The sequence below is a fragment of the Electrophorus electricus genome, chromosome 6 (assembly GCF_041902795.1).
Source record: "Electrophorus electricus isolate QZ-2024a chromosome 6, ASM4190279v1, whole genome shotgun sequence".
NCBI classification, from domain to species: domain Eukaryota; kingdom Metazoa; phylum Chordata; class Actinopteri; order Gymnotiformes; family Gymnotidae; genus Electrophorus; species Electrophorus electricus.
In genome coordinates this window covers 3,819,227-3,842,254 of record NC_137502.1, presented here as the reverse complement: position 1 = coordinate 3,842,254, position 23,028 = coordinate 3,819,227, and the positions used below count along the sequence as shown (strand labels likewise).

General features: G+C 40.1%; 2 protein-coding genes across 5 annotated transcripts in view; both read left to right on the top strand.

Annotated features, from left to right (window-relative positions):
* rasgrf1 (Ras protein specific guanine nucleotide releasing factor 1) overlaps positions 1–16,675 on the top strand; it is a 39,489-nt gene extending 22,814 nt beyond the window's left edge. For 2 of the 4 annotated variants that reach the window (XM_081715578.1, XM_027004596.3), the window contains 20 exons: positions 540–649; positions 1,155–1,273; positions 1,821–1,981; positions 2,767–2,830; positions 3,207–3,349; positions 3,502–3,584; positions 3,859–4,107; positions 6,967–7,337; positions 7,433–7,552; positions 10,304–10,474; positions 10,575–10,681; positions 10,820–10,932; positions 11,290–11,350; positions 11,627–11,730; positions 12,137–12,221; positions 12,645–12,842; positions 13,305–13,384; positions 13,534–13,651; positions 14,231–14,299; positions 14,546–16,675. In XM_081715578.1, the coding sequence (XP_081571704.1) occupies positions 540–649; positions 1,155–1,273; positions 1,821–1,981; positions 2,767–2,830; positions 3,207–3,349; positions 3,502–3,584; positions 3,859–4,107; positions 6,967–7,337; positions 7,433–7,552; positions 10,304–10,474; positions 10,575–10,681; positions 10,820–10,932; positions 11,290–11,350; positions 11,627–11,730; positions 12,137–12,221; positions 12,645–12,842; positions 13,305–13,384; positions 13,534–13,651; positions 14,231–14,299; positions 14,546–14,638 (2,619 nt within the window). In that variant the 3' untranslated portion in view covers positions 14,639–16,675. The remainder of the gene's footprint in view (positions 1–539; positions 650–1,154; positions 1,274–1,820; positions 1,982–2,766; positions 2,831–3,206; positions 3,350–3,501; positions 3,585–3,858; positions 4,108–6,966; positions 7,338–7,432; positions 7,553–10,303; positions 10,475–10,574; positions 10,682–10,819; positions 10,933–11,289; positions 11,351–11,626; positions 11,731–12,136; positions 12,222–12,644; positions 12,843–13,304; positions 13,385–13,533; positions 13,652–14,230; positions 14,300–14,545) is intronic. The other 2 variants (XM_035525324.2, XM_081715579.1) reach the window with 2 other exon arrangements.
* A 2,395-nt stretch (positions 16,676–19,070) lies between these two features.
* ctsh (cathepsin H) lies at positions 19,071–22,822 on the top strand. Its single transcript, XM_027004594.3, has 12 exons — positions 19,071–19,244; positions 19,471–19,502; positions 19,636–19,741; positions 19,853–19,923; positions 20,028–20,132; positions 20,388–20,474; positions 20,805–20,860; positions 21,077–21,158; positions 21,513–21,581; positions 21,670–21,776; positions 22,150–22,275; positions 22,494–22,822. Exons 1-12 carry the CDS (start codon positions 19,166–19,168, stop codon positions 22,567–22,569), a joined length of 996 nt encoding a protein of 331 aa, XP_026860395.2. The 5' UTR covers positions 19,071–19,165; the 3' UTR covers positions 22,570–22,822.
* Positions 22,823–23,028: the final 206 nt, after the last annotated feature.

Genomic DNA, 23,028 nt, shown 5'->3' with positions numbered 1-23,028 from the left:
ACCAGTGAGCTATTTTTAGTACATATCTATCCTCTTTGTGTATTCTCTCTGCTTTGCTGTGATCAGACCCAGTGGGGTGGCTGTTAGCTTTGCAGGTGTTGAGGCATTGCTTGTTGTGGGTTTTTTTTTTTACAACCACCTTCAAGCAGTCAGCCCTACGTTCAGAAATGGCTGCTTTTGGGCCACCGTTCAGTAATGGCTTTCTTTTCTGGTAAGGTGTGCAGTTTTTGTCCAGCTGCTCCATCAGGGTCTGCTTTGAGGTAATACATTTGTGCTGAAGAGTGCGCCTGAGTCTACTGTTCCCTTCTGATTCCCCTTGGTGAAAATTCAGCATAAAGTACATGGTTGTGGGAGGGGATTTTGCTTGGATTTCTTACTTGGAATGTGTGCGGTGTGTGTGGATTTTGTAGAACCATAATTATGTCCCTCTGCCTTCCCAAAAACACACACACACACACACACACACACACACACACACATACACACGCACACACACAAACGAGTCTCCATCCTGCTTTATGGCACTCCTTTTCTGGCAGATTCCACGTTACATTCTGACTCTCCATGAGCTGTTGGCACACACGCCCCATGAGCATGTAGAGAGGAACAGTCTGGATTATGCCAAGTCCAAGCTGGAAGAGCTCTCCAGGTACCTCACACCTGCACCTCCTCACTGCAATTATGCCAGCCATCGCTGAAACCAAAAGCCTCACTATATCCCAACACCACTCACAGGCAGCCACATAAAGCATTCACACACTGCTGTGAGTCTGGCCTGGAGCACAATTGAACTAATCAGAATACCAAAGCCAAAAACTAAATATCCAGTTTAAAAACCACAAATTCATCCACATTTCAAATGGATGTCCATTGTAGTTGTCGCACATGAGACAACTGAATAACCAAACTAACAAACCTATTTAAAGAGCAAAGGAAGACAATTGTGTTGAATAGTGCTGACCATCAGTGCTCATGCATTCTATGCAGCTCCTATCAGCTCTTAATAATTCTTGTAGCATGGTGCATTGAAAAATTATCTCATTTACAGGGATGTTGGGTTTACTGTTAGATATAATAATATAATATAATATAATAATTTAAGTATATTGATGTCAGTATGGTAAATGCTATACTGTTTAATTACTCACTTCAAGAATCATGCATGACGAGGTGAGTGAGACTGAGAATATCAGGAAGAACCTGGCCATTGAACGCATGATTGTGGAAGGCTGTGAGATTCTCCTGGACACCAGTCAGACTTTTGTCAGACAAGGTAAATCCTCTGTAAAATCTCACACACACACACACACATACACACACACACACACACACACATTTACACACACGGTAACAGCTTACAGCTCCACAAAGGTGCCGCAGATTCCAGATAAGAGCAGAGCTGGATTCTCCATTCCTCTGCTCTATTCTGCAGACTGTCGTTGTTGTCACCCCACATTGTCACAGACCCCTCCCTTTTCTCTCTGGGCTCTCCCTCTCTTTCTGATTCTACAAAGGATAGAGTAAACCTGAAGGATTGGTTGTTCTAATCCCGCCAGTCTCCCAAGAACAGTATATGCTCGAGGCACAGGGCAGCTCTTTCATTTCCAAATCTAATCACACTCTTACAAGTCAATCTGGCAATGAGTCAGATCCTCCCTGGGAAATGCGAGAGTTGCAAGAGTGTCTGATAATTAAATGATTGGGTCCTGGGTTTGAAAACAGTGCAAGGAAGAGTCTGCTGTCTATTTTCCTACAACTATAAGTCTTCCCTCTTTCGTTCTTGAGTTTCAACTCTCCAGCCTCCGCTCTTCTTTTCCCAGGATCCCTCATCCAGGTACCCATGAGCGAGAAAGGGAAGATCACCCGCGGTCGTCTGGGCTCCCTGTCTCTGAAGAAGGAGGGCGAGAGACAATGTTTCCTCTTCTCCAAGCACCTGATTATCTGCACACGGGGCTCCGGAGGGAAGCTGCACCTCACCAAGGTTGAACTCTAGGCTTGTATAGAGCAAGACTCTCTGGAGTGCAAGTGCTGACCCAGGGACAGCATTTTGCCTTTTACATTATCAGTTTGCTGGATGCAGAGCGGGGAATATGTGATTGTAGTCTCTGAGGTGCAACTTGCCATCGAGAACTTTTGACTGAAGAGTAAAAGCCAAATTAATTCCATTCACCAACAATGTAGTATGCACTGGCAGGCTACCTTTATCTTTATCTTTATCTTTATCTGATAGCAAGTCAATAGTTGACAAATGGCCAAACCAGAACTAATAAAAAATAAAGAGGAAATATTTATAGACAGAATAATTATCATAAAATGGTTATATGCAGCCTAATAATTTTTTCCATTCCATTTTAGTATGCTATTTCCACCACTGAATTTAATCCAATTTTGGGACTTTAATCATGCAAACATCTTAAAAACCAAAGAATAAAAATTAACTGTAAGCTGAAACAAATCATAAAGCTGGTTTTGCCAAGCTGAAATAAAGAAAACTTTGTATCTGGCCTTAATTTATCAGAAGATGACCTATGAATCCTTGTTAAGTCAATGAAATTGTTTGTTGTACTCTAATAATGCAGTTATAACCTTTCAGCCATCTGTAATTTTACAGCATTCAATAACCCTATATTGTCTCCTCTGGTCTTGGGGGAAATTCAACCGTTGTGATCCTTTTGGCCAGGACTGTTTTAGTGTAACCTGTATTGATTATTTGATAGCAGCAGGTTCATTGGGGGTATCTTACAGTGCTGTGTCTTTGGCTGGCAGAACGGAGTGGTATCACTTATTGACTGCACACTGATTGAGGACCCAGAGAACACAGACGATGAGTGTAAGTTTCAGAGTGTTTTGACTTCCATCTCTGCAGGCAATGGGACATCTACTGCTGTGAAATACCAATGCATGATTAGCTCATAATAGACTGGGTCGCTATTAATATGCTGGCATAAATGGATGCCGGAAATGATGTTACTGTTATATCGTTCCTAATGATATAGTTAGTGACTGAGTACCATTTCAGTTTGGTCAATGTAATAATTTACGAAGATTCCTTGACTTCCTAATAAACAACGGTCACCAGTGTGTAGGCAAATTCCAGTGGGACACTGTAAAGTGGACCAACTACAACTCCAACCACTGTATTCCTGCAGTAAAAACATTCGACACAGACTGATGATAATGATTGTTTTTATTTGCCGCTATTACAGCAAAATCAGACAAGAGCGGCCAAGATCTGGAGCACCTGGACTTCAAGATTGTGGTGGAGCCCAAAGACACCCCATCCTTTACCATCATTCTGGTGGCCTCTTCACGGCAAGAGAAGTCAGCCTGGACCAGTGACATTAGCCAGGTGTGTCATCTGCCATCACCTCCTGCTCATTCATCCACACTTCCCAGGAGGGCGGAACCTTCCTCCATCTCTCCTGCATCCTTCCTCCACCATTCACCACCTGTGGTTCAAAATCTGTGTGCATGCTCTCTCTCTCTCCCTCTCCCCCACAGTGCATAGACAACATTCGCTGCAATGGGCTCATGATGAATGCCTTTGAGGAGAATTCAAAAGTCACTGTGCCACAGATGATCAAGTAAGAGCCCCTTTATGACGCACTCATGGGGATAAACAATGTGCCGGATATAGCGTTCTTGTACAATGTGTCCATGAGTTTAAGAGCCTAGAATAGAGCTATGTGCTGTACCATTCCACTGTGCAATTGGAAATTCACACTAGCAGTGCTAACAGTTTTACAAACAAGGGGTTTAGATTTCATAAAGAATAGTTTTTATTATTGATCAAAAGCTACTGATCATTGCTACCATTGTTAGTGATAGATGAGAGTAGTAATGATACTCACCGGTCAGGTCCGACACCAGCCTCTACTGCGATGATGTGGACATACGCTTCAGCAAGATGATGAACTCCTGCAAGGTGCTGCAGATTCGTTACGCCAGCGTGGAGCGTCTGCTAGAGCGCCTCACTGACCTGCGCTTTCTCTCCATCGACTTCCTCAACACCTTCCTGCACTCCTACCGTGTGTTCACCACCGCCGACGTTGTGCTCGACAAACTCATCGCCATCTACAAGAGGCCCATCAGCGCCATCCCAGCCCGGTGGGTCTCGTCATGGGCAGGGGTGGGGTTAGCAGGGGTTCATTTGCATAATGATAACTGGTCCCTACACCTTTCATTCATTGTGAGGAAGATTACTGGGTGAGTTGGTTTTTTTTGTGTGTGTGGGGGGGGATATTCCAGTAAAGGTTATTATCTAGATCCTAGAGATATTCCACCAAATTCCCACACATTGCTCAAGATCCATAGTCAATTACTGGGTGAAATATATTTGAATCTCTTAAATTCTTTCTTTACTCTTTCAAGCAATCTAAAAATCTCCATTTACTGGATAATATAAGAATGAAGCCATTTCTTCAAGCTCATGAGACAGCTAAAAGAAAATATCTTTGAGAGAGAATAATATCTCAAGAATATCTTTGACAGGGAATTTCCTTTTCCTCATGTGGTTTCTGTTGTTTGCCAGGCTGCCACTGTAAATAAGAACATGTTCTTAATGACTTGCCTGGTTAAATCAATGGTTAAATAAAATAAAAAACAATAAAGCTACTGTTAATAAAATCACTTTAAAAGGGGTATAGCTTCAATGGCTCTGATCAGTAGTAATCAGCATGCCTTATGGAGCCATCTGCACTATGTGCTAAAAGGGCTGTTTATGATTTCTTTTGATGTGACACTGGCAGTCATAAACCTTATCCTGGATCAGGAGCTCTTGCTGAGATATTAACCTCCAGCAGCCGTACTGTTACTGACGTAAAAGTACTCATCTGGACTCAGTATTTTTGCATGCTTCTTGAGCAGATACTCACCCTGACACTGGAGGTTTAAGCAAATAATGTGTTAGTCTGCTGCATAGGCATCTGCTAGATCTGGGCAATGTGCTTAGAGATCTGTCCCATGCAGTTCCATGCCATCTGCTGCTTAATGTATGTGTTCTGTGTATTTAATTCATGCAACTGCTCAGTGTCTTACATTTACACGAGCCTCTGTGTACTGGGATGTGACTATGTAAAGCGATGTGTTTAGTGAGCAAAGCTTTTCTCTGCGTGGTGCAACATCGCCAGTTGCTACACAGTGGCTGGTGAAGACATGTCCTCCACTGCGAGTGCCTCTGCAGAAGCCTCCTTCAGCCTGCAGCTGGTCCAGTATCTCCCCTTCACTAGCCCCTGGGTAATCACCCTGCACATCGTGGTGTTGCCCCTGCAAACACACCTGCTCATGAAAAGGGAAAAATTAAAAATTAACTGAGAGGTTAAATCAAGTGTTTTAGGTTAGGGAAAGCACAAAAACGTGCAGAGCTTGGAGTTTCTGGGGCTGGGAATCATAACTGCTGACCTTCTGACCCAAGTCTACCAACATGTACACTACCAGGTGTCTGAGTGTAACAGTATGATGGTTCCTTATCAGGGCGCGTTCTAAGAACTCACATGAGAAAATGATGGTGAAAGAGGTAGCTGAAGAAGATAGGTCAGAGGTCACCATAAGGTTTATTACTCTGTGGTGTGTGTATGTTAGAGAGAGGTGCTGTCAAGCGTATGCATGTGTGTTCTCCTGGAAGCATTGGTAACTGTGGCCCAGCCCCCTTGCCTGTCTGGCTGCCTAACTGAAGCGTCTCAGCGGGGCTCTGTCACCGTCACCTTAGCAACTGGCCACTCTGCAGCAGGGCCCCGCCCTCCACCCCGCCGCCTGGAGACGAGCGGCCGGATGAAATATTTAGTGGGCACATTTCACAGGCAGCTCCTCCCCAGTCTTTCTCTGTCTGCCTTCCTCTCTAACTCCTTCTTCCTCCCTTTCCACTCTTTCACACTCTCCCATTCTCTTTCTGGCTTTGTTATGTTCTCTTCATCTTTTTTCTCTCCTCTTTCCCATATTCTTTTTCCTCCTTTTGCCTTGCTCTCTCATCCTCTCATCTCTCTCTCTCTCTCTCTCTCTCTCTCTCTCTCTCTCTCTCTCCCCACCCCTCTTCCCTAGCTGCAGCCTGAGCCGGGGACCTCCCACACACCCACACCCAGCAGCACCCCCCTCTCCCTGGGGATCGGCTGCTAGGCTCGGCTGCCTCCTTGGGCCTCCCCCGCTCAGCTCCCATGTCCGTCAGCTAGGCCGTCATAAGAGAGGCCTATTTCTGGGCTGGCATGACGAGGAAGGGGGTGGTGGGGTGTGTGGGAGAGCTCTTCTGCAACTCATTGCGGCTCTTACTGAGAAATATGAAGACCAGGTGACATGCAACCCCCCCCCCCCCCTCTCCACACACACACCCAGCAGTGCACTGCAGCTCCAAACAGTGTTGTGTTCGCTACCAATTACGAGGGAGAGCAGAATTCCTGGTGAATGGCATGACGTGCTTGGCGGGGGGGGGGTTTGGGGACACAATCCAGGGATCTACTGCCTTCCCCCTGTCGGAGTACCCGTTTTGGATTCATGTTAAACTCTTTCAGTACAACCCAGCACCATGGGTTTTGTACTAGCTCCAAAGAGCTCTGTCGAACATAGCTGAAGCTGTAACTCGGATGGAAGGCACTTATGATATATTTTCACTCCTTATGCAAAGGCACAGTGGTAGAGTAGGAAGCAGAATTTGTGGGAATATAGGGATTAAGGCACATATACATTTGGGAAAGTTGCTTATCATTTTGTTCTTTGCATGGAAGTCTCACCATGGCCTATTTTTCCCAAACCCAAAGCTTATGTGCTGTTGTGTGGCATGTAATAAAGTGGCCCAGAATCAAACAGTTCTGTTTCACTCATATCATCTTTAATAATCATGCAAGGAGTTTCTGGGGAATGTCAGTAAATCCATATGCTACTGGCATTGGCACAGCAGTAAATTTGAGTGTATTCTCTCCTAACATGGCCTCTCCTCCCTTCTCTTTTGTTCTGTCACTCTGTCTCTCTGATGTACAGATCACTGGAACTGTTCTTTGCCAGCAGCCAGAACAACAAGCTCCTGTATGGCGAGCCGCCCAAGTCTCCCCGGGCCAGCCGCAAATTCTCCTCTCCGCCCCCATTGGCCATGGCCAAGACGTCCTCTCCCAACCGACGCCGCAAGCTCTCCCTCAACATCCCCATCATCACGGGCGGGAAGGCGCTGGACCTGGCCGCCCTCAGCTGCTCCTCCAATGGATATGCAAGCATGTACTCAGCCATGTCCCCATTCAGCAAGACCACGCTGGACATCAACAAGCTCTACGTCTCCAGCCCCATCGCCAGCAAGATCTCAGATGAGGGTGAGGCCAAGGGGGATCGGGCAGAGGACTCCTCGCTGGCCAAACAGGGTGAGGCGCTAAATATCTGGTTCCTCTCTATTAAGTGGATGTGTGATTTGCTCCAGCACTGGTGGTTCTAAAACATGGCTGCCAAATTCCTGCAGATATTTCGGTGAAGGAGGAGAGTGACAGCGAGCAGGCCCAGAGTGACGAGGCTGAGACTGAGGCCTCGCCCACCAAGTCACCCACCACCCCAAAGAGCGTCAAGTGCAAAAACTCCTCAGGTAGGGTATCCTCTGCCCACCGACAGGCCAGCCGAACCACTACCAGCTGGCGGTGTGAAAATGGCGGAGAGCCTGCATCTCCCGCTGGCAAGCCACCTACACCCCTTACGCCGGCCAAAGTCAGCCCGTATCAAAGGCTCATTAGCATTGTGCTGCTTCTCAAAGAGATGTGCTTACATTGGTTCAGTAACATTTCAGTAGCAAGTCTGAAAACTGTTTAAGAAAGTACTATACAAATATAGTTTATTATATCAAGTTTGATATTTCATCTGGGAAAGCTGAATATATATAGTCTGTATCAACTGTACTCTTAACTTGGCTCTTATTTAGAAACTCATTGGATCTGTACAGTAATATTCTCCAACCTATGGCCTGTCTTTTCCTGTGCACAAATTACATTAGCTATCATTTAGGCCTTTGTCATCTAGTCCTTTGTCAGTCTTCAGTTTCTGACCCTAGAACTGTACTTGGCTGGATATTTTCATGTGTCAAACCACTTTCAAACCAGCAGTGACACTGAGATGTGTAACAGTCCCCTGCAAAACTGATAAACTTGTACCAGCTCAACATCCACAACTATGCCACTACCTTGCCAATGGTGCATAGAGAATGGTGCCACTTCAAACACTTTGAACTTCAAGTATGACTTGGCTTGAAGCATCATCCAAGTCTCATGGAAGATAAGCATCAATACTCTTCTCTGTCCTGGCTCCCAAACTGTGGAACGAACTTCCACTGGCTGTTTGAACAACTGTCTTCAAATGCTGACTGAAGACTCTGTTTGTGCTGTATTTAAATAACCACTAGTTCTGCACTTATATAAATATCTTATTGTCTTGTAACATCCTACTATTGTAACATCCTGAATTCCTACTATGTTACTTCTTCCCAGAGATTGGGATCAGCACTTATTATTGTTTAGTATGACACTTATAATATGCTTATTTTGTACTTCTTTCTAGGTATAAGCATCGATTCCTCTATCTAGCGGTATCTTAGCTCAATGGTAACTTTGACTCTAACCTGTTGTACTGGCTTGAATGCATTCTATGACTAGATGACAAAGCACTTTTATAAGTCACTCTGGATAAGAGCATCTACTAAATGCTGTAAAAGTAAATGTAATATCTGAACAGCAGTTGTCCTGCCATCAGAACCTGACCAGTGATGATCAGAGTAGACATCCTCTGTGCAAAGCAACAGATGGATCACGGTCTGCATCAGTAATTATAAACTGCACCTTTATGATAGGTGTACATAATAAAATACCTTTTGAGTTTGGTTACAAGTTGGCATCCCTAATACACTGGTATGGTATGTTTTAGGTTTCACCTTTGATTATAATATGTATTCCGCATATGTAGTGGATAGCATGTTTTTTTAATTCTGTAGCACCTTTGAGTACACAACGTGCCAGTGTAGGCCTGAGCTAATTCTGAGCTCGAAGACGGAAGCCTCCAGCACGATTCGCACAGAATCTCATTTGTTCTGTGTGTTTAAAAAAAAAGGAAAAGGCCCAGGGAAACGCCAAAGGAGGCGTGAGTAGGTGTTTGGAAAACTTGTGCCATAGCAACCATCAGCATGTATTCTCTCTGCCGCCGCGGTTTCAGGGTTTGTGTGAGAACAGCCGATGCTGTAGGGTTTAACGGTCTCATTGTACAGTTGTCTGAATCCTAGGTTAAAGGTCAACAATTATCCAAAATTCCGCATGCGTGATGTGAGGTCATTGTTCCGTCTAGCTGACATAACAGGATTAACTCTAATAGCATGATGTTTCACTGCTCACAATGTGCTTTTCCTTAAGTGAAAATACTGTGTTTCTGACATGGCACTGTACAATTATGTAGTTTTTTGTAGTTACTAAGCATTTTGTTTTAGTGGCTATTTTTAGTCCCGACCATCTTAGAAATCAAAGCCCTGCCTATTGTTTTGCTGGAGCCGCAATCACAGATTTTGGGGGTTATGCTGCCCCCTGTTGGATAGTGATTTGTACCACAGGACACAAACCACAGTCCCTGTGATAGAATTTGATCATTTAGTACCAGATTGCATCACCTCAACCCACTGAAATTAAAAGCATTCAAGTTATATAAGAGAAAGAACTTGAATGGTTTCTTGCCTATTGCTCCTAACTGGTCCATGACCTGTGTTGAGGAATCGTTTGGTGCAGTAGATATTTGTAACATTTTTATAGGTCATCATTGAAGGCTTATCCACTGTGGAGATAATGTCACTGCTTCCATTATTTCTGCTTGAGCGGAACATGTCTTATGTGACACCTACTACATTTTAACAGGAAATATCTTCCTTTCAGAAGACAGTAAATAATTATTCAGCCTTATTTTATGTATGCTAAAGGTCCACCATTGTGCTGAGTATTGGTTTTGGTTAATTGATTAACCATTATTTACAGGAAGAAATAGGTTATTCCTTGAATATGGTCTTTGGTTGATTGATTAAGTCTTTGTGGATGTCACTGCATTTAATCTGTGTAACCTACAAAGGTGGTGTTAGTTATTCCTTTGGGTATGTTTCAACAGTTGGCAAAGCTGTATTTGAGTTACTTTAATAGCAATCAATTGTTTAAGGATCTTTGTGGTGGAATTCTAATATGAATTAATTCAATTCATTGAAGCACCGATGTGCTTCTAACCTAACAGATCCATTCCCAGTCATATGATTTCCCAAGTCCTCCCTAGTAGAATTAGTACCTACCGCAAGGAATTCATTTCCTCATTCTGCTTTGTATAGAATTTTCACTATTCTCCTACAACAACGGCATGGTGATGTCATCCTGCCGAGAACTGGACAACAACCGTAGTGCACTCTCTGCAGCTTCTGCCTTTGCTATTGCCACAGCTGGTGCCAACGAGGGTACACCAACCAAGGAGAAGTATCGCCGCATGTCTTTGGCTAGCACAGGTAACAAAACTGAGTTCAGAACTCTGCAATAAAACCTTATAAGCAGGTATTATTAGTTGTTGGGTAGAAAATGGTCAATATGAATTGTGATTGGTTCCAGGGTTCCCCACAGACCAGAGGAATGGAGATAAGGAGTTTGTGATTCGCCGGGCAGCAACTAATCGAGTTCTCAATGTCCTGAGGCACTGGGTATCCAAACATTCCCAGGTGAAAGAACCTATGACATGTGCCTCACATTTAAGAACTAGGAACTGAAATATGTTAATTAAATATTCTGATTGTTAGCCGGTTATCAATATTTGCTTTCTATTTTTCTGTGTGTGTGTGTGTGTGTGTGGTGCACAGGACTTTGAGACCAACATGGAGCTAAAGATGAAGGTGATCAGCTTCTTGGAGGAGGTTATGCATGATCCCGAGCTACTGACCCAGGAAAGAAAAGCAGCAGCAAACATCATAAGGTAGAGTGCATAGTGCACTCCGAGCTCTACAACATCTTACATCATTTGTGATAACATTCTTTTACACTTCAAAGAGCTGCACAAAAACTGTTCTGGTGAATTTCTTTTAGTACACATACAGTAGATAATCCATATTTTTAGGCCTTAATCTTCATATGTAACTGATCTTAACTGTTCACAGCTGTTTCAAAGTATTATCTAACCCACTGTTTCAGAAGCAGATCTAAATTCAGTGGACCAAATAAACCTTTTCAATTAGACTCCATTTAGTGCAGTCCCAGATTATAATGTAGCTGCTTGCAGAGCAATTTCTGAGCCCTCAGGCTGTGTAACGACTGTCCATAATTGTTCTGATAGGACACTCACTCAAGAGGACCCTGGTGACAATCAGATCTCTCTGGAGGAGGTACTGCAGATGGTGAGTGGGACGATATTGGGTCCCATTCAAAGCACTGGTTATTTCACATTTTGAATTAAGTAGAATTGTGGCCTAATTAAACAGTAGAAACGTACACATACTGAGCATGTACACACTCATTGCCACGAGTTGCGTGATTTGTGTTGAGGAGATTCTCGATATTGTTTGTACCATGGGACATATATGGGAATATTTACTCTGACTCTGACATGATTGCAGATAATGTCTAAAGTTTGCTTATGTGCCTGTATGTGTGTGTGTGCGTGTGTGTGTCAGGCTGAGGGGGGAAAGGCAGAGCCCTTTGAAAATCATTCAGCTCTGGAGATCGCAGAGCAGCTTACACTGCTGGATCACCTCGTGTTCAAGGTCATCCCATATGAGTGAGTACATGTATGTTCAGCGTCCAGTCAGTTAAAAGTACTAAATATTTATTGTATTGGTTATAATTTTAAACTACATGTAATCATATTTAACTCATTGTGTATAAAAACAACAACAAAAAAAGATTAATTCAATCATCAATCAATTATTTTGCTATTCTAGCATAAAAATAACATTACAATCAGGTCCTTTTGTGTCTACTCCCCTGAAGTGTGAAAAATGTAGCTACAATACCCCAAGTGACTCTATAATAAACTATAAATGGGGCTATAAATACATTTAATTTACCAAGAAATGTTACTTGAATGATAACATTATTGAGAGAATTCTATTACTTGACAATTTAATAAGGTCAGTACTAAAAAAACCTTTCTCTGAAAATAATGTCTTCACCACAATTTCCAGGGAGTTCTTTGGCCAAGGCTGGATGAAAACAGACAAGAATGAAAAGACACCCTACATCATGAAAACAACAAAGCACTTCAATGATGCACGTATCCATCTCTGGTGACTCTGTCACGTGCAGCAGCACTGCTGTTCTGGGTCTACTTTTCCCCACTTCTCCTATTGGACCTGGACCTACTTTGCACATTTCACTTCATTTCTCTGCTCTGTCACAACCATTTTAAACCTATAAAGGTCTTGTTTATGAGGGCTCAGGTCAGGTACTGAGACTTGCAGTTCAGTAACCAGGATTTTGAAACCAAAGCCTGCTCTAGTTCAGTTGTATATCAGAGTGCAAGTATTCAGTGACAAGTTTTCAGATCACTGGTTTGTTCAGAATTTATTCTGTGTTAAGCCTTAATGAAAAATTGCTATGTTACTTTTAAATGCTACTACTACAGGTGTTTATATTTGGCTACAACTCTTGTGTACTCTTCCTCATAATGAAACAGTTCTGTTCCCCTTAAAGATAAGCAACTTGATCGCCTCGGAGATCCTGCGCTGTGAGGATGTGAACACGCGGGTGGCAGTGATGGAGAAGTGGGTGGCCGTAGCCGACATCTGCCGCTGTCTCCATAACTACAATGCCGTTCTGGAGATCACCTCCTCCCTCAACCGCAGTGCCATCTTCCGCCTCAAAAAGACATGGCTCAAAGTCTCCAAACAGGTGGGAGAGAGAGTGCTAATTACTACACACTGTCCTGTAGAATAGATGGCCAAGGTTCCTTTTGTGTGCTCAGTCAGAACAGCTGTATGTGTTGTGTAGGTCCATTAACTGATATGCAATGTACATCTACAGTAATATTAAAATAGAATTTACCATAAAAATGGCCATTTGCAAACTTTATTTCTGAATGCACAGAGGTAGTCAATCCAATAGGGCCATCACTGCAAACCAGGGTGTTTCCTAATGGAGAAGAATTCTCTGCTTGTGTTGCATTAATTTTTATTTCATTCATAACCAATGACACACACACACACACACACACACACACATACATACATATATATATATATATATATATATATATATATATATATATACACACACACACACACTTTTAAACTGACTTAACATTCAAGTTTCTATTAGTCTTATAAATATTTTTGGTTTCAATTCATTCCTTAGACAAAAACGGTCATTGACAAGCTTCAGAAATTGGTGTCATCTGAGGGAAGGTTCAAGAACCTAAGAGAAGCTTTGAAAAAGTAAACTCAAGACAATTAAATTTTTTCATCACTTCTTATTGTCCTGTTTTTTTATTTACTTCTGCAGTTACTTCAAACTCAGTAATTTTCAGAACTGTTTCTTTGAGCATGTGTGAAATTCCTTATCTGATTATGGCCTTATCTGCTAGTTGTGACCCTCCTTGCGTGCCGTACTTGGGAATGTACCTCACAGACCTGGCATTCATAGAAGAGGGTACCCCAAACTACACAGAGGACAACCTTGTTAACTTTTCTAAGATGAGAATGGTAAGCAGTTAGGCGATGATTCAATGAGGTAGTATTCTGTTTATCTAACTGTGCTTTAATAACAGTTCAGCCATGGTGGGTTTTTTTTAACCCAGAACTGAATGTTACAACACTAAATGCCTTGTGGGTGGTGGTTTGTTACCATTTTTTCCTGAAAATTCTCAAAGTGTTGGAAATGACAAAACATATGCAATTTCAGTGGTATGTAAAGTGACAAATCAAACACTTAGACATACATCAGTACCTAAAGAAATGTGCAAATCTGAGATTCCAGGATTCAGAAAGAAAATTCATTGAATTTTTCAATTTTCAAACTCATTCCTAAAAGTGAATGATCCATAATCAAATCCTTTACCTTCTCACCTGAGTTTATTCAAATGTGAAATGTAAATTGCTGAAATTGTGAATGTAAATAATAGAACTACAGCACAGTTTCATGTTTCCTGTGACTGATCCATTAATTTCACTTGTAGACTTATTTTTGTATCTAAACTAATATCATTTATGAAAATGCTTTGGTTAAGATTTGATTTTTACAAAAGCTTGTGTTGTTGATTTTTGTATTATTATTATTTAAAGATCTCTCATATCATCAGAGAAATAAGGCAGTTTCAACAAACAGCATACAAGATTGATCATCAGCCAAAGGTATTCACTACTACTTTTTTATATTTTTTAAAATAATAATTCAATGAGCTGATATAATTAAACATTTGAGGCACAGAAAAGGCACGTGAGCAACAAAAGGGTGTATGGGAAAATTATTTAAAATGAAACAAAACTATTACTGAGGTAGAACTATTGCCACCTACTGGATGAGGTTTAGACTGACACTGACTTTTTATGTTGCTGATATGTTTGACACTGATGCTTTTCTTTTCTTTTGTTTTCTAGGCAGCCCAGTATTTGCTGGACAGTAGCAATGTGTTGGATGAAGAAAGCATGTATGAAGCCTCACTCAGAATTGAGCCCAAAGTGCCCAACTGAGAAGAAGGCTTTTCTTAAGGCCTACACAACGTACAGCCTGTTTATCATGTGCTCACACACAGTACCATGTCTTAGGTTATGTAGTACATATTACTTCCGTATCTGTAACTTTGTTTCTAGTAGTTAAAAGCACCTAAACATTTCCTGTTTTCATTGAGGAGTTGGAAATATATTAATTTGCATTTCTCCTGTTGTACATAATCCCACTTTTCTCTTTATAACAGCATTTTTCTGACACCAAAAAGAGATATATGTATATTCAAAACGATATTCTTTTAAATGTTATTCTCTCCTTCTCTCCCGGGGTCTCACTACTGAATTTAAGGTCATATGTAAGGTTTGGTTGTCTCTGTTATTGCAGCCTAAAGTGATAGCCTTCTGGATGAATTTATACCTTATTTCTGATGAAATACACAATGCTAAAACAGATACTTTGACCAAACAAATTTTGATAGATGCATGGAACTTATCTGTATGCATACCATGTAGCAAAGAGAAACTCAGATATGATACTACTGTATACAAGCAAGCATATCAAGACATTTATATTGGTTATAATAGGTGTATTCCAAGGTTGATGTTGCCATAACTAAACTGATGCCACTATACACATTTTATCGTTTGGGTGTACACGTATGTGATTATTACATATTGCCACCACTCGGGATTGTTTGTACCTGTAATGTCTACCATGGTACTATCCGCTGTGGCATATTTAACATTTCAAATGTTTAGGCATGATCTGATGATGAAGGCAGTGTACATTTTGCCGGCATTAGAGAAATGAATGAATTGCTCTCATCGGTTAAGGTTTCTGACCGTTGTTGCATGCAAAATATGTCATTATATAGCCTTTTCACCTCTCCAAAACTTTATTGCAGTTCTGTGAAACAATTCCTTTTATGAGAATGTAGTCTCTTTTTTTCCTGGGATAAAATGAAGAATTGCTTATTCAAGAGTCACCATTTTCAACAAGGGAACTGCTTGTATGGCATTAGATATGACTATTTTTGGAAACTTGTTTAAAAAAATGTAAAAGCTGCCCTCACAACCTCCCTCCTCTACATTTGAAAATGACATGAGACTGATCAAATAAAAATATATAAATAGATAAATAAATAAAAGCCAGTGTACTCTGCTAGGGCTGAAACAGTCTGCCCATGCCAGAACATCCAGCTATTGTATATTAACAGACAATTTATGTCCTTCTTGCTGTTCCCGTGATTGTGGAACGTGACTGTATATCACTTTGTAAAATGCATTGTCGTTTAAGAGTATGATCAAAACAATTGAATGAATCTCTACGCCTGCAACATACAAAAAAGGTATTTTTGTAGTCCTAGAATAAAGAAATAGGATTCTGCATCCTTACCAGAAAATTATCAAAAAATAAGAAAAAAGAGGGGGAAACAGAAATGTATTTTGTACAAATTCACCACACAGAAACATATTCTGTATATTTTGTACATGCAGCCCCACATATTTCTTAATGTGTACTAGTGTAAAGCACACTTCTTTGAAGCATTGTGTCCTAAGCTTACACACTCAATGCTAAGCGATTTGTGATTTTGAAACCATGATATAGAGGTAGAAGACTTTAAAGTGTTTTGCATATACTGTAATCCTGTCTATAACCTTTCTCTTAGCAGGAATATAGTAATGTAGTGCTTATTCTGTGAATATTTGTATGTATTTTTACTATGTACAGTCTAGAACCACACTAAATGCTCAAATGGCAGGCATGCAACACTGTATCAACCAGAAACTTTAAAAAGGACATATTATATATAGATCTATATATACATACTGTATACACATCTACGTGCACATACTCTTATACATGATATATAAACAGACAAACATTTTGCTGTTAGCAATACCCAGTGGTATGAGAATTATCTTTCAACCCTTAAGTTTATTTCCACGGCTTGAGAAATATTTCCAGTTTTGTAAAAAAAGAAAAAGAAAAAAAGGAGAAAATAAATTGTATGTTTCCTGATTACCTCTTGCTAATAAATCTATTCTATCTCAGGGGGATTTTGTCTCTGTGTGTATTTTTCACTTAAGTAACTAAAGAAATGGAGCTTAGAAACTAGTGAATATTACTAGTAATTTTCAGCTTTGTTATTATGCAAAATAAAAAGTGTAATCTTTTGGGGCAAGAGGTAGGCCTATACAGTTCCAAGACTTCCATCATTACACAACCTAAAAATATTGCAAGTGTAGACTGAAGTCAAAAATATAATATATATATATATATATATATATATATATATATATATACATATACATATATATACATATATATGTACATATACATATATACACACACAGAGACAGACAAAACTTGAGCTACTGTCAAAGTGGGCAAGCTATCCGCACTTTAGCGATTCATGGTCAAGTCATCCTCACTTTAAAAGTAAATGCGACTGTATGTGCAGTTTTACGGTATTTCGCTTATATAGAAAACATGTTTTTTCTATATAATGTTTGTCAGAAATTTATTATAGAGCTTGATTGCCAGCAAAATCAGGGATTATGGCTAGTGTAATGTTGCAAATGTGCAGGGTGAGAAGTACTACAGGGCTGAAAAATTCCACTGCCAACTGAGTAGTGGTCCTTGGCTATCGAGTTTGAAATTATTCTATCGCACCAGTTTTAATAAATCTATATTAAAGTGCTTGTATTTGTAATGATGTTTACATGCTCATTTAATTCGGAGAAAAGGAGGTTTCAAATGTTTACGCCAAATTTTTACGCCAAATTTGAACGCCAAGGTAGTTCCACTACCACATAAGTGTAGTGTACCTTGACTATCGGCAGAGTAAGTTTGGACAGATTTCACCTTACCATTTTTCCATAAACCCATATTAGAGTTGTACTACCTTTAGACGAATTAATGTATTAATTTAACATAGGCTGAATTTAGATATATATTTCTCAGAACTTTCCCATAATGCCTAAACAATTCTGCTACACTCTAGGAATAGGAGCCCTTGGCTATCAGCAGAGTAAGTTTGCCAAAACAATTCCACTAGCGCATAATAGAGGTACACCATGGCTTTGGACAGATGTCACTGATCTCACCGTTTCTTCATAAATGCCAGGACAGTTCCACTACCATTACCACATAAGAGTAGTGTATGTTTTGATATCGACACAGTCTGGACAGATTTCACTGTTTAACATAATTCATATTAAATTCATATTATATTTAGGAAATGTAATGTACTTATTTCTTAAAAGGCTGAATTTGGATATGTATTTCTCAGAAATTTTCCAAAATGCCAAAACAGTTTCACTACCCCACAAGAATGGCAGACCTTGGCTGTCATCGGTGCAAGTCACAACTCCGAAACGCCAAGCCAATTCTGGTCTTAAGTCGAGCACCGTCATTTTCCGTTTCGGTATACCGGCTATCTTTAAATCTACATTTCTTTGCTTTGACCGAGGGTGAAGCCGAAGAAGACGACTGGGTTTGCCATACCAACATTTTCATATTCGATACTTCTTCCAGTTCGTTACGCAGGACAACTTTCATCGCAGCAGGTATAAGAACCGTGAGCCACGCCCCCCATCAACGTCACTCAGGTAACCCAGCGCACTGAGCAGGACACTTGAGCCTGTGCGTGTGACGTGTTCCGAAAAACTACCGCCAAATCCGGCGTGACGTTGCTGGTTTTCTAATACTTCACGTGGTGACTCATAACGCAGGACTCTATATTTTAACAGATTTTCTTTCCTATTAACTCATTAATTTGACTTTCAAATTTAACAAACACACAAATAGCGCGGATTTAAGGATGCTCCAATATGGGCATGTTTATATGCAATATTTTTCATGTACATTTCCGCTGATATCAATTCTTAACCATTTATAACGTCGAAATTGGGACTAGATCCATCTGACCAAGCAAATGTCTGCTGATACCAATATTATCCTGATATCATCCTCCAATTTGATTTATGCTGTGTAAGATGCAGATGTATGGTAATTTATAGGTAAGGCAAGTGTGTGTGTGTGTCAGGGGCGTCACTAAAAATATATGAATAGGTGGGCTAGTCCCCCAATAAGAATTGCAAAAATGAAGACACATCCACTAACACCTGTTGTAAATGCTGCATTGTTTAATGCATAAGTCGTTTTTAGGTTGCTTTTTAAGTAACGTTGCATTAGCATTTATTGATCAATCAGGGTTCCTCATTTCGGACACAAAGGCAATTCAAAGTGCTTTACATAAATAAAATCAAAAGTAAGACAGCATGAGAGGTCTTAAGCATTACAAAAAAATACGAAAGCTATAGAATATATAAGTTTAATTAATTCACAATTTTAATTGTTCCGCGCTGCCCGCTTTGTTTGGACCAACACCGGGAACAAATGTAAAAATAGTCTAAAACGCCTCCTCCCACCAACGATCTAGACGTCATGTGAGTACTAACGGCAAACCATAGCTAAAAATCAAGTTAAGGAAGGCGCTTCTTTATTCACTGTTTTCACATGCCGTTCAGTCGTCGGAATTCAGTATGAAAGGATACCTTTTAACTGCGATTTTTCTTGAGGTTCTGCAATGCATGTATGCGGCACCTTCTTTAACAGATAAAGGTAGGAATGAAGTTTACAGTTTAATGATAGAACCGTGGTTTAATGACAAACCACAGTCACTTTCGACGTTGGCGAAAGTGTTTTGGCTTTCTCTGAGATACAGAAAGGTCGATTCGTTTAGCCTACAACCCATAAATTAGAGTTTAGATGACATTGTCCAATGAATGAGCGTGGTGGGGCTATGAAGCTAAAAATATTTTTTACATGCTAATATTCATTGTTGCAGATGAGTATCACTTCAAAACATGGATGTCGGCGGTAAGGCACATGAAACACAGACACTAGTAAACAAGGAAGTAGGAATTTACCCCAGAAAACCCCTTGCCTAAAAAACTTTTGGCTGTGTCACGGTATAACTGAATTGTGGATCTTTTGTAAATTTTGTCCACAGCACAATAAACAATATGGTTTGGATGAATATTACCAGAGGTTACAAAATTTTATCGAAAATAAGAGAAGAATAGACCATCACAATGCTGGAAATCACAAGTTTACAAGTATGTCTGTGCTTTAAGCTCATAAAAATCCCATAGGGTTTTAACATACTTTTTATTACATGTAATAACCTGGAGAAGAACATTTATGTGTAATTCTTTCGTATCATACAGTGGGACTAAACCAGTTTGCAGATATGACCTTTGCAGAATTCAAGAAACAGTACCTTATCACAGAACCTCAGGTATCCTGTTAAAATGTTATTTCTCTATGACTCAAGCACTTAATATAACGTTTACCCCAAGAAGACATGCCAGATGTTAATAACAATTTATTCCAACGGTCTAGAACTGTTCAGCTACCAAAGGGAATCATGTTAGCAGCAATGGACCCTACCCAGATGCCATAGACTGGCGGGAGAAAGGACACTACATCACTGATGTGAAGAACCAGGTGTGTTCTTGTACCTCTTTTTGCACTGGGCCTAATAACAAAGTTATCTCCTGTTGCATACACTTAACCTCTCAGATGCAGTTGCTGTTTGCCGTCACACTTAATAATATTAGATTATTAAATTTGATTATTAACTAAATAATAGCCTTTTGAGTTTAAGAGGATTATAATTCAAAAATAATATCACTTGATGTTTCAGAACTACAATGCTTGAAAAAAGGGTCCTATATAAATGCCTAATATCCAACTTTTCAGGGTCCCTGTGGCAGCTGCTGGACCTTCTCTACTACAGGCTGTCTTGAGTCTGTCACTGCAATCGCCACAGGAAAGCTTCCCCTACTGGTGAGCAGTAGATCCTAAGTATTGGGAATTCTCCATTCTGCATAGGAAACAAAACAATTAAAGGTGCAGGATCTTTGATTCTCAACTTTCATCTTTTCCGTAAGTATTAACAGGTCATAACAAATCAACAGTTATCATTACCAGAGAAATGCAAAGGACATTAGTCACTGAAGCTATGTTCACCGTTATGGGGGCTATCCTACCCTACACCTTTAAATGTTTGACTTAAACAGAGACATGTCATTTTGTCATTTAAAAATGGTTGTATAATGCATGTGACTGCTGTTCATGGTGTGTCTGCTTTCCTATGTTAATTATTCTCATGATCAGGCAGAGCAGCAGTTGGTAGATTGTGCTGGTGCATTCAACAATCATGGCTGTGAAGGGTAAGATAAGCACATCAAAGTCTCCTTTTTAAAAGGGAGTAAAGTTTGTAGATGTTAAAAGTTAACTCAGACACCATAAAGTTAAACTGTAAAATCTTTGCTGATATCATATCATATGACACATTGCATCAGGCGTAAACACAAATTTTATTCTGCCTGTTCTATACAGCAACTAATTTCTTCTTGAATGCATAACAAAGCCCCATTGTTTTTTAGTGGCCTTCCAAGTCAAGCCTTTGAGTATATTAAGTACAATAAAGGCCTAATGGCAGAGGCTGACTACCCCTACACTGCTCAAGTGAGTGAACTCCTACTATTCTAACTAGCCAAGCGGTGTTAATTGTGTCAGTAAAGATGAGTCACGTGATTTTAGAACAACAAATTCATGAACCACGTATTTAATTCATCTTTTGCAGTAGTGTCCTGTAGTGTATTTTTTCCAATTAATTTTTTTTACAAAAGCTTCTAGATTCAATAAGACCATATTTGAAGATGTGACTCTAATATTGACACAATGTACTAAACAAACATGCAGTGCAATTGCAATGTAAACTGAGCCATCTGCCATAGTAAATGTGCATTTCACAAGACTGAGAGGAAAATAGCACAAAGAATGTGTGCTTTCCAGCTGAGATTTATTCATTCTATGTAGGATGGACCTTGCAAGTACAATCCCCAACTAGCTGCAGCCTTTGTGAAGGAAGTGGTAAATATCACAAAGGTGAGTGAACACAGAAGCCCTCTAGACTCTCAGTCAGAAGGCTTAAGCCAAATTTGCATTTGTTAACAGTAAGTGATCCTTCTCTTAGTATGATGAGATGGGGATGGTGGATGCCGTGGCCAGGTTAAATCCGGTCAGCTTCGCTTTTGAGGTGACGTCTGACTTCATGCTCTATCAAAAAGGAGTGTACAGCAGGTATGAAGCTAAGCCGTGATTCCAGCACTGTCAGGGAGACCCTCATAGCAGATGTTACAGAACACATTCACCTGAAGGTGGCGTTCTCAGCATGGTGGATTCATCTGCAAGGCTCTCCCTGACCTGTCCACTTGAATTTCTGTTCCAGATTTCTGACGTACCTCAGTTAGGTACAGCATGATTGCCTGTTTGGCATTAGCATTTGAAATGGAACAAAAAAAATATGGTTTTGTGCTCTATGGTCTGGTTTGGCAGTGTAGTTCTTACGTACTTTAGTTATCGTCATGAAAATATGTGTTAAAATGAGTGGTTTGCTAATAAAGAGAAATATTATCTTCACTAATTATAAGAAATGTTGACATCCCTTGATTAGCAATAAGTGTCACAACACTACAGACAAGGTCAACCATGCAGTGCTTGCTGTGGGTTATAATGAGGAGAACGGCACCCCCTACTGGATTGTGAAGAACTCTTGGGGACCCACTTGGGGCATTGATGGGTATGTTTGTTCTATCACTAACTGCACCTAACTAATCTCACAGTTCATGGAGTAATTGTATGCAGGCTAAAGATGGTAAATTTGACCTGCTACATAGAGTACTTACAGATAAGCATACCTAGAAGTACATTATGTACCTGTTGTAATAAAAATGCATTCTTATAGATTAAAAATGATCCTATTGTTTCATTTTAAATACTTGTTTTTCATTTACACAGATATTTCTACATTGAGAGGGAAAAAAACATGTGTGGTCTTGCTGCTTGCTCATCATATCCTCTACCACTAATATGAAGAACGTTATGTGCATTAAGTTTTACTAAATAAATATTACTACAGTGTACTGTAGCTCATAACACAATTTAAGATTTAGAATATACACTCAGTGAATCAGTGTTTAATAGCATTATACTGCTGTTAAGTGTTCTTAAATCAAAATTTTACTGACAACTTTTTAATGATTAAGTTTCATGTCTACCTACAATTACATTTTAAGTCAAGTACAATTATGACTGTTTTCACTTAATAAATGCTTTTTCAATGATTATTTCCAGGCCTCTGCCTCTCTTGTTCTTCATATATTTGTTGCAATTGTATTTCTAAAATATCCATAAGTTATGTTGATTTCTGCTATTTATTAAGCATATAAAGTCACAGAGGTTAGGTTGCAAATTTTATAACTCAAATAGGACCAGAAATGGTCCTACAAAAAAAGTACTGAGTTACCTACAGAAATGCAATGGAGGAGGTACA

What these genes read in the sequence shown, in the direction of transcription:
- ctsh (XM_027004594.3), top strand. Translation starts at nt 19,166, where the DNA reads ATGAAAGGATACCTTTTAACTGCGATTTTTCTTGAGGTTCTGCAATGC. An exon ending in ACCTTCTTTAACAGATAAAG is followed by an intron (nt 19,245 to 19,470) that starts GTAGGAATGAAG and finishes TCATTGTTGCAG; the next exon opens with ATGAGTATCACTTCAAAACA. An exon ending in TGGAAATCACAAGTTTACAA is followed by an intron (nt 19,742 to 19,852) that starts GTATGTCTGTGC and finishes CGTATCATACAG; the next exon opens with TGGGACTAAACCAGTTTGCA.